At 22.4% G+C, this 11,587-nt stretch overlaps 1 protein-coding gene across 1 annotated transcript; it reads right to left on the reverse strand.

Moving 5' to 3' along the window:
• Positions 1–573: 573 nt before the first annotated feature.
• LOC128965703 (uncharacterized) lies at positions 574–7,729 on the reverse strand. The gene is made up of 10 exons (XM_054312451.1): positions 7,679–7,729; positions 5,398–5,497; positions 5,262–5,306; positions 5,096–5,122; positions 4,950–5,010; positions 4,535–4,628; positions 4,248–4,289; positions 3,363–3,502; positions 2,576–2,831; positions 574–712 (listed from the first exon to the last, which is right to left on the reverse strand). Exons 1-10 carry the CDS (start codon positions 7,713–7,715, stop codon positions 594–596), a joined length of 921 nt encoding a protein of 306 aa, XP_054168426.1. The 5' UTR covers positions 7,716–7,729; the 3' UTR covers positions 574–593.
• Between the last annotated feature and the right edge of the window lie 3,858 nt (positions 7,730–11,587).

Here is an 11,587-nt window from a genome sequence, read left to right on the forward strand (position 1 = left end):
CAATTTTATATCTTAATTTCATAATAACAAATATGTCTAAATATAAATTTAATTTTATAATTAAATTTTTATTTAATTTATATTTTACATTCTTATAACAAAATCTTAATAAACAAATGAAATAATGATATGTTTATTATTCTTAACAATAATAAATTAAGTTTAAAACATAACGTCAAAAATCAAGCAAAAATAATGCACTTATTTAACTTATAATTGATAATTTCTAAATTTCTAAATTATATTAATATACATTTCTAAATTGTACAAATCATTAAATTATATAAATAAATATAAAAACTTCATAATTCTTGTGTATAATTTATAAAACATTTTTTTAAATAAATAATTTTCCAATATATATGTGATTTTATGCTTGTCTTACAATAAATTAGCTGTAAATTGTTTGATTTATAATAAATTTAAAAATTATATTATAAATAAAATAATATATATTAGTGTTGAGCTATTTACTTGTCAAATATTTTTCAAAATATTTAACAATTGTATTATAATATGAATTATATATATATATATATAACATTTATGTGAATTTTGTAAACTATGTAAATCTATGAATAATGTGATGATATTCATGTAGAGAACACCCTTTGCAACTGCCGGTGCAAATACATAGCAAATAATACTGACAGCACTTTCCACTCCTTTGGCGGTGAGTCCGAGTTATGGATGTCCTTAGCTTCAGAGCGAACTAAACAAAAAAAAATATATAAAATATACTGTATATACATATTATATTGAGGCAAATAAAACATTTTGCTATATTTTAATACACTTTATTGTATTTTATTATCGTTTAATATAATTATATTATATATGCAATGCTGTGAGTCTATGAATGAGTGGAATAAATTAAATTACGAGTTATCACTAATAACAAGTAATTATCAAAATTACATAAAAAACTTTTTATATTTAATGACTGATTGTTTTATACAATATGTTTCATAACAAGTTACTCTCTATACTCATTAAATTAAAATAATAAAAAAGTTTGTTTTATTCTGACATTCAACAAAGTACTGAAATATTTACAAAATTATAAAACACTTATTTAAAAAATATTTTATTTAAATAATAAATTTTTATGAAAACAATACTAATAACATAAAAATTAATCAAAAAACATAAGATTCGTGCGATTCATTTGTTTTGAAACTATGAATACAATCGTATTTAATGACTAATTAGTTTTAAGTTAATATGTTATATTTGCAATACAATTGTATAATTTATATATTTGTTTATATATAATATATTTAAAATATTATGATAGCTAGATTTACAATATATAATATTTACTACAATACTTTATTAATATTAATATAAAATAAAGATTTCCATAAATATTTAAGGTTTTTTTTATATTTTAATCAACTAAATACCGCAATTTAAAGTACTAATATTATACAGAGAAATAATTAAAATTAATTTATATCATATAAATTTGATAATTTAATTTTATATTGCAACAAATTTTTTCTTTCATAATTTTACATTTAAAATGAACATTTAATTATTGTGAAATAAAAATATTGCAACATTATAACAAAACAATAACATTTAAAATAAAATAATTTATATTAATTAAACATAATATTTTCATAAATTCAATTATCATCGTTAATGTAACGATTTGTTTAAATTTATAAAATATATAAAAATGTCATTTTATTTTAAAACTGTTAACTAAACTAATTTTCGTGTCATTACTGTTTTTTATCAAAAATATTAGTAAAATTAAGTCATTTTAATATAAATATTGATTATTAACTTTAAAAATTATAATTAAAGATAAAGCAAATAATCAATTTAATGGTTTTTAAGACATAAAAAATAATTGAAATAATTTGAAATAATTTTTAAAAATACAATTTTTTATTTAATTAATTGTGTGATGAATATATTTAATATGTTATTACAAGCCATGATATGATCACATCATTCATATTATTATTAGCGACTAATTTATCAAAATATATGCTAAAATTTTACTATGACTACAATTATACAGTAATATTTCATAGATATATTGTAATAAAAGCAATGGTTAAATGTTTTCGTTTAGTAATCTCATAGTTTTAATGTAAAATAAATATTAATTTTAAACTTTGATTGAAACTAATATTAAGTAACACGAGATTTGAAAGGCATGTGTTGCCAGTAATATGTTTGCGTGTAATTCAATAGTTATCTAACGAGTGAACACAAAACACAGTCAAAGTAATGCCTTTTTCTCCGTTAATTATTTTTGCAAACTGTTGTCAACATTTAAAATATGTTTTAACTTTTACTAGTTTTGTATTTAAACCAAAATTAAACTTTTAATTACAAACTCATCAAATAATTTATTATTTTTATAATACCAATGTGTGTTTTGCAGATAAATGGCAATGATATGAAAAGTGTATGATAAAATGCATTTTAAAATATGATACCATAAAAATAAGTAAATAATATAATTTATATTAAATATAAAAATTGTTTGTATATTTAAATACAGTACTATTGTATAGCAAAATTAGAAATGATTAACAAAATTATTGATACAAACCTTGGCTTAAGTTTTCACTATTAATGATGTGTAGACCTGACTGTTGCTGTTGTTTATCGTCGGCATTATATAATATAAGTTGGGCTTCATTTTTGATTTGATATAACTGTGATATAGTGGACATACACTTTAACCTCATGTGCCCGGAGTTCATAAAATGTTTTTCTTGTGCTTTAAATCTCAGACTAAGACTTGAAGTCTCTAAGCCGTCGGTGTGCAGAGTCGTACTGTATTCAACATCATGTTCCGCACCCACCTATTTTTGTTAGCAATTGATACAAAAATATTTACAAATTTAATTCACAATATATACTATATATAAAACTAAAGGAAAGATATATAATTAGTGCCATAATTTATAAAATGACAAATTTTCTTCATCCAAATAATTAACGTCACAATCAATCAGTTAACCAATTATTATGCAAAATATGTATTATAACCTCATATAGCTTTGCATTAACATTAATACTGGATATCATTTTATTTAGTAAACTTCATTATTATCTTTTTTAAAGATCCTAATGTATATAAAATATGAGTTTATAATTCTAACAAAATCACTAAAATTCATTACTTAATGAATGATTGAGATTAAGGCAAATATTATGAAATACACGACAAATTTCTTAAAATTGATATAAAACTAAATGTTTATTACTATTATTATTATTATTATGCTTATTGGGAATGAATTATACTATAATAAAGAATAAGAGACAATAATGGATATAATAATAACATAAAAATAAAAAGCATTAAATTTATTGACTATGTATTGACTTACGGGTTCGTCATTAATGGTAAAATTAAGATAAGCTCCCGGTTTTGATTTGGCTGACGTACAGTTGGCCACAACCAGCTCTCCCGGACTGTAAGCAATTTTTCCATTACCCGTCGATATCCGGGGGCCCTCCGATGGTAACACTGTTTTTTTTAATAAAGATAAAGCAAATTGCACCGTTAGATAAAAATAAGTTTAAAATGATGGGTTGAAAAATACTGTATCAAATGAAATAATGCAATAGTATTAGTGTTACAGTTAGTGACCCGTATATAAAGCTAATGCCCGGTATCTGTTGGAGCGAAATATTTCCCATTTGCTGAGTGATTCACATTTCATATTATTTGCTCTCTATTTTTGACTCTAAAATTGATACAAAAAACTTCACTATTTTTTTTGTTCAAATCATAAAATATCCAAAAAAAATCGTCTGTAAAACTATTACATTAAAAAAAGTAATTTTTCTCTAACTCTTTTCAATTGTATTAAATATATTAGTTATTCGACAGATTTTTTCTGTTTGATTTAATCTTTTATATATTAGCCAATTATTTAGTTTCCTATTTTTTATATCTCTTATAATTTTATAACAATCAGAAAATTATTAGAAATAAAAGAAATCTATGTCTTATAACTACATAATAATAAATTTTGGATAAATGATGTAATGTTAACTTCAAATAAAATCTACACCTATTTTAGTGTCAACTATAAGAAAAATACTTTATATGAGCTTTAAAACATTGACTTTAAAAAAATAGATTTTTATACCATTTGCCTTTAAATACAATTGTCTATACTTTATGCTATCACTATTTAAGTAATAAAAATCAATATTGAAAGTCAAAAAAAGTAAGTTTACAAATTTGTGTTCAGATTTTTTATTACCGTTTATCACCAAATAGTCCTCAACGGCTGCCGTATTAAAACCTAAATAAAATATAAAATACAAATAATAATAATAACAATAATAAAAGTAAAATACATTAAAACACATAAAATTTGTTTTGTTGGCACACATATAGCAGTGCAATAACAATAATTTTGTGGATGACTTTATTTTGTTATATTTTGTTGCATATTGTTGGAGGCAAACAACATTACCAACATTACTAACATTCAATTTTTTTTAAATACGACAATAATAGTCAATAAAAAATGTTTGTATCACTTACTCGGAGCTTCGGCACTGATTTCGCACCGGTATTTGCCACTTGTGCTTAAGTTTACATTTTGCAGATATACAGACATCTTATCGGATCGAGATAGCTATACATATAATAGATATACAGTATATAAATATAAGTATTTCTATCTAATCATGTTTTGATTATTGAAAAATTTATTTATAATCAAAGTGTATATAATATACTAAGTTATTGATATATATTGTAATAGAAATAAACTGCATATTAAAGTGCTATCAAAGTAAATGATGAGTTAATTCAATTGAATCCACAATATATTAAGCAGTTTTCGCTGTAATTATTTAATTAGTTTTTGTTTATTTCTTATATGTAATCCAATGGGCCATTAATGAGATTAACATAAGGACAGGCAGTTTGATGTATCTGATTGAATGATACTTACATCGACTTTAATGCCAGGCATCGCCAGATACTGAGCCTGTGGCCAATCGCGAGGCACATATCTATAGTCATAAAAATGATCCAATAGTTAATTATTCACTTTTAAATTAACCATAAATTTTCATTACAATTTATGGCTACACTTACCTATAAAATTCGTACCCATTTTTATACCTAATATTATGGGAATCAATAAAATGAAACTGTATTTTTATTTATTTTTACGTCCAAAATAGTTTATATCAATATATTATGTATAATGAAAGCAATAATAATCAATAATTGATTTAAGTATCAATACAATAATAATTACCATTTAATAGAGTAAAGTCGATCATTTTCTAAGTCATAACTACACCTAATAAATAAAACATAAAATATAAATGATTCGTCTATTTATTGGTCACTTTAATCATATTTAAAACTAATTTATAATAAATTATATTTACATTAATTCAACCGACTCTCCGGCCATTGAAGGGCTCGGTATGTCTAACATTACTATACGTAGTGCTGATACCATTGCAGTCAATGTGAATATTAATATAACTGTAAATAAGAAATTCAGTGATTATTATATGCCTGTTGGCCAGTCATCATAAACAATGTCATATTTACTAATATATGTGATATCAATGTTAGTACAGAGTAAGAGAGAGAGAGAGAGAGAGAGAGAGAGAGAGAGAGAGAGAGAGAGAGAGAGAGAGAGAGAGAGAGAGAGAGAGAGATGCAATTGACTAGTAAAGTATAGTACAGTAGAGTATATAGTTATTTGATTGTACTTATCAAGTGCTGCAAACATTTGATTGAATTTAATAACATGATTCATGATTCTCAAAGTTATTGAATATAAACGAAAATACTATTTACTTGTGAAGCAAAATATAAACCATTTCTTATGACTTGAAAGATATTTAATATTTGACAAACAGATACTAAAATAGATATAAGTTTTGCTTAACATTTGACTCATCTATAGTTATAAACTGATAACCAAATGGCACTCTTAACCATCAAATTAACTGTCAATCACTACAATAATATTCTGTGGTCTTAAATAAGATATTCACACAAATCCATCAAAAGACTAACAATTGTCTGTTTAGCAAAACTTGCATTTTGTTTGTATTACTACTAATATGACAAACAAATTTGAATAAATATGAGTGTCATTTTTCAATTGAAATATTTACTTTTGACAATAACATCACTTGATTATAATGTATGAAATTGTGTTACATATGTCTACAATAAATATATTTAAAATCCGAGTTATATTTCTTGATTCATATTGTATTACTAACTATTCTATTAAATAGTTTATATTTTCAATAATTATCTCTCTTTAAAAAAGTTTACGATTGTATGAATCGGAAGCTATATAATACTAACGGATGTACAGTATATAAATTAATACTATATTTTTTATTCAAATAATTCAAAATATAATTTAAAACAAAGTTTTGTCTCATCTTAAATAATATAACATAAAATAAATGGCAATTATATTATAGTTAATATTTGTAGCACAAGGATAACGAAGGACTGTGATATACCTGAATAAATAGAGGCGTAATAATAATGAATACTAAGTTATTAATAACAATATTATTATTATAATATAAGAGCCAACAATTAATATTATTATTTATATTTAGGTTAACAAATCTATATCATTGACTATCTAATAGAAATGCAAATAACAAATACACCTAAAAAAATTTGATATGAATTTGTAATTTTATAGAATTGCATGTTATTAATATCATCTAATATTAGTATTTTTCTGTTTTGTAATTTATTTTTAATATACATATAGCATTATACAAAAAATATTAATAATATTTGCAATAAAACAAACATATTGTTTATATAAATGGTTGCATATTTTGATTATTGAAATCTATTTTAATTATATAGCAAAACATGTAATATTGTATATTATACAGAGTGTGCTTAATATTTATTTAATAAAACATAAAAAAGGAAAACAATATTATTGCTACAATAGTTAGTTATTTGTAATAACTATAATATAATATTAATTTTGTTTAGTAAAAGTAGACGATCTTTCAATTTATATTAACTACATAAAATTTATAATAGTTAATATAATTTAGTTATATTATTAATAGTAATTATATTATTAATAATATTATCAATTAAGTAAGGAATTTATTAAAATAGTGTTTCATATCAAATACTTTGTATATTTATATACATGCATTAAATATGACTCAAAAAATATAATATTATAACTTGTATGCTATCGACAGGTAAACTCCCATATTGTTTGCTGATTATAACATTTATCTATCATTACTTTCTAACATTAGTAGAAGTATTATTATTATTACTTCAATAAATGTGTATTTATTAAATGTATTATTTATTTTTTTATTACATTATTTTATATAATTATATTTTGGTTCATGAGATGCTATTTTTAATGTTTGCTGAATATATATATAACTCTCTGTATACATTATACATAACGGACATATAATATACATATTTAGAAAGGGGTAGTAATAGAGGGAAAAGAAAAGGTAGACATAAAATACACATAAATATACTGTAATAATAAAAAGCATATATACAAAAAAGCCAATGGTTTGGAATATAAAAATCATATTATAGTGCAATAAATTATATTTAAAATTACATAACACAAGAATCATATGCAAAATATTTGCTTTTATTTTAATAGTAAATCAGTAAAAAGCTTACCTGAAATGTGAGTTAAATATAAGTTAATATCAATCATTTCTTTGTATATGAAAATGTGATCAAATATATGATGCAAATGATGTAATGTTATGATACTTCAGGTCATACAATAAATATGCATTCAAATATGATTATATTATTATTATTATTATTATTATTAAACATTGGGTTTCCTCTTCAATACTGAAAACATTGAATCAATTTTTAATTTTCAAAAGTATTGTCTTTTAATAAGTTATTGTTAATAATTCTAATATTATATATAATTTATATATTTATCCTCAAATGACATTTACTAGTTGTTAGTCTTTTAATTTTATTATTGGCACACATTTACTATATAATACAATATATACAGATATTATTAAGTAATTTACACAAAACTTTATAAACAAACTTTTTTATGTATTTTCACTTTCAAGTATGAGATGAGTGAATAAAAGGAAATAAACTGTTAAATAATATAATTTAAAATATATTTTAAAAAACTTTATGAGAATATTCAATATTTTTATTTAGAGAAATTTGTTGAATTGAATAATAGTTTTTTTGTATAATATATTTGATTCAATTGTTGTTTAATGACAGAGATTTGCAAATAGAGCTGTTATTTATAAATATTAAGGTGTCTTATGGTGTGAATGTTTGATGAAAACACCGGCAGATTTTTGTACGATAAAACTTTAGTGATTTTATCCCACGTATAATAAATGGGGTTTAATAATCAATAATAATCATATCTATTCAAATGACATATTTAAATCATTTTAATTAAATTACTAAATAATGTAATCAAATAAATATTTTATATTTACAAATATTAAATAGAAAAAATAAATAAACTAATAAATATTATAAATTGATGTTAAAATGAATTTATCAAAAAATAATAATTATTTTAATTGATTTTTATACTTTAAACTCATATATATATATATATAATATCAGTTGATATTATATTTATGATAATAAAACACCGGTGACTAATACAATGTATAATTTAAATGAATGGCCAGATAGACAATGAGTGATGACATTACTATATACACCCAATTTCAGTGCTATTAATGCGATAAAAAGTAATGTAATGCCATATATTGATGAATAAATATCAATGATATGTTTAGCTGTTAAACAAACTGCTAAAGAGTTAACATAAGAGACACTGTTTTATTATATAATATAATTACACGACACCATTGAAATGCAATGGGATTGTGAACAAACTGTATGATATACACACAGACACTCATACAAGTGCTTATGGGAAAGGCATACATACGGCTGGGTGTGTGAATAGATGTGCGTTTGAGCACATATTCAATCAAATAGTGTTTTGTATTAGATTTTTCACTGTTGACTTTATACACAATATAGCCGTTATATAATTGACAGTCAATGCCTACCTGTTTTCTCAATGCAATGCCGTTCCCCAGTTATTTGTGACATAGAGGTACTATTAAAAGCAGATGCATTAACTAATTTTAAGAGCCGCACCCCTTTTATTATATTGTTTTATTTTTTTTAAATTACAAAAACTATGTAAATTTTAATTTAATTTAATATCAAAGTTTTTTAGACAAAACAACTCATTTCATATTTACATAAACTTTATTCCTATCTATCGGTGCTACGATACCTATAATACTTTTGTAATTATTCAATCTACTCATTCAAACATTATTTATTAATTTTTTTATTATTTGTATTAAAACAGTGAATATACTGTACTATTATTATATGAGGAGTGTTATGACTAAATACAATAAATATATTACTATTTTATAATGCTTTCTGTGTTGACTGAAATTATTGATATACCGGTGATCTTTGAAATAGCATTTAAGTTAGTCATACCTTTTAATAACAATCAATGTAATCGTGTTTCTAATGGCAATCACTACACACTATCGCATTGATTGCAACAATTTGTTGCATTTGATAGCTATTTTGAAAACTAACACCAAAATGCTATTTAATGTTACCATTTGTTGGATTTGATGTTGTTTTGCACTTTTAGGATAAACTAGGACTGAAAGACTTAGAGATGAATACAGAGAGAAATAAACGGATAAACAAATAGACAGACAGAAAGATATTAGTAATGTTGTGATAGAGATAACACTATTTAACAATTATGCTTGAATTTAGTTGTTTGGGTCATAACTACGTTAGCTTTTATGTAATATTAAAAGTTGTGTCATTTACTGTATATCACATCAAATGTTTGCACAATTTTCATGTCGGGCTTCCTATTAACTATGATATTGCCATTTGATATCATTATTTGTTCACTTTTGTAATAGACATTAAAGTTGGCATCTTTTAAGTGGAAGCCATCGTTAAAATACACAACTTTACTATCAATGAATCCTCTCTTAATATCTTTAATACATTTATTACAAACTAAAAGAAAATGTAAGTAAAGTTTTTATTAAAAACTATTTTTTTTTGTATGAATGAACAATGTTTATAACAATATGACTATAAGTTATCAGTTAAATAAAACTAAAGTTTCTATAGATTAATATATCATTAGTTGAATTGAAAGAATATAAATCATAAAATAATTAATAATTTAATAGTTGTTGACTTAAAATAATATTTCTAACTAACGGTATAAATGAAAGTCTGTACATAACTTACCTAAAATCTTATCTAACAATGCAAGGTTCCCAAGTGATTGGCCCAAAACAAGTTAATATGTGTTTTAATATATAAAAAATATACCCGTTTAACCATTTTTACTAAAATTATCACCTAATGGGTGGGTATGTGGGGTTTAGGAGGCTTTTGACCCCCCTAAACCCCACATACCCACCCATTAGGTGATAATTTTAGTAAAAATGGTTAAACGGGTATATTTTTTATATATTAAAACACATTTTAACTTGTTTTGGGCCAATCACTTGGGAACCTTGCATTGTAAGTATTACATAGTATTACATTATTTTTATAGAGTAAAGAGAACTGACTATTTAATTGATGTTATCATTGAATATTTTAGACAAATATTGCAATTATTTTATTGATAAAAATTCAAATATGATTTTATTTATTATAACACATACCTATTGTAATGTTCATGACTTTTTAGCAAAGATTTTACTACAAATAGTATTATAAACTTAATTTTCTTTAAGCTATTATATCTAGTGTAGGCAAAAAAGAAAAATTTCTAAAATAATAGAAAAATTTCTAGAAAGATTCTAAAAGAAATTTCTGTCTGGGATCTCCATGTTAATTTTGTTCTATCAATATTAGTTATCTTGTAATAAGTTAACTTGTATCAAGTAATAATAAAATATTATTAGTAGTATTTTAATTAATAATAAAAGTAAAAAATTAGTCTAATTAATTAATATAACTATTATATTAAACTAAAAATATAATTAAATGATTAATAAAATTTTACAAAACTATAATTATAATTATTTTATATATAAGGATCCCATTTGTATAGTATATATATATGTATTGTCTCATTAATATATTATTACAATAGCTATAGATATGGGTATCATATAGTATAATAATAAAGTAAAATTTCTATAGAAATTTATTCCTGAGAAATTTACTAGAAATTTTCTCATGGAAATTTAGTAGAAATTTCTATTTAGACATCTCTAATTATATCACATACTAGACGTCTTTAGCTAAGTTATGCACAGACAATGGTTTAATTATACGATGACATCAAATACTAACTAAAAAACATATTTATATATAAATTGTTATAATATATAAAATTGATTATAAAGTTTAACAATCTTTGAAACTATATTCATAAGAATATCTACGATTTCACTCTATGTATTAAAACATATGGTTTTTATTTAAAATTAGTAGAGTATTGACAAACACTAAATAGAAATAATTATTTGATAATATTATATAATATTGTAATCA

This window comes from Oppia nitens, unplaced genomic scaffold (assembly GCF_028296485.1).
Source record: "Oppia nitens isolate AA-2021 unplaced genomic scaffold, nextdenovo-longstitch-racon4-pilon3 scaffold18_pilon_pilon_pilon, whole genome shotgun sequence".
NCBI classification, from domain to species: domain Eukaryota; kingdom Metazoa; phylum Arthropoda; class Arachnida; order Sarcoptiformes; family Oppiidae; genus Oppia; species Oppia nitens.

Excerpts from the sequence above, each read along its gene's own strand:
- LOC128965703 (XM_054312451.1), bottom strand. The coding sequence starts at position 7,715 with ATGATTGATATTAACTTATATTTAACTCACATTTCAG. Across the intron at positions 5,498-7,678 it reads ATATTTAACTCACATTTCAG|TTATATTAATATTCACATTG; the intron begins GTAAGCTTTTTA and ends TCTTATTTACAG. Across the intron at positions 4,290-4,534 it reads AATCAGTGCCGAAGCTCCGA|GTTTTAATACGGCAGCCGTT; the intron begins GTAAGTGATACA and ends TATTTTATTTAG.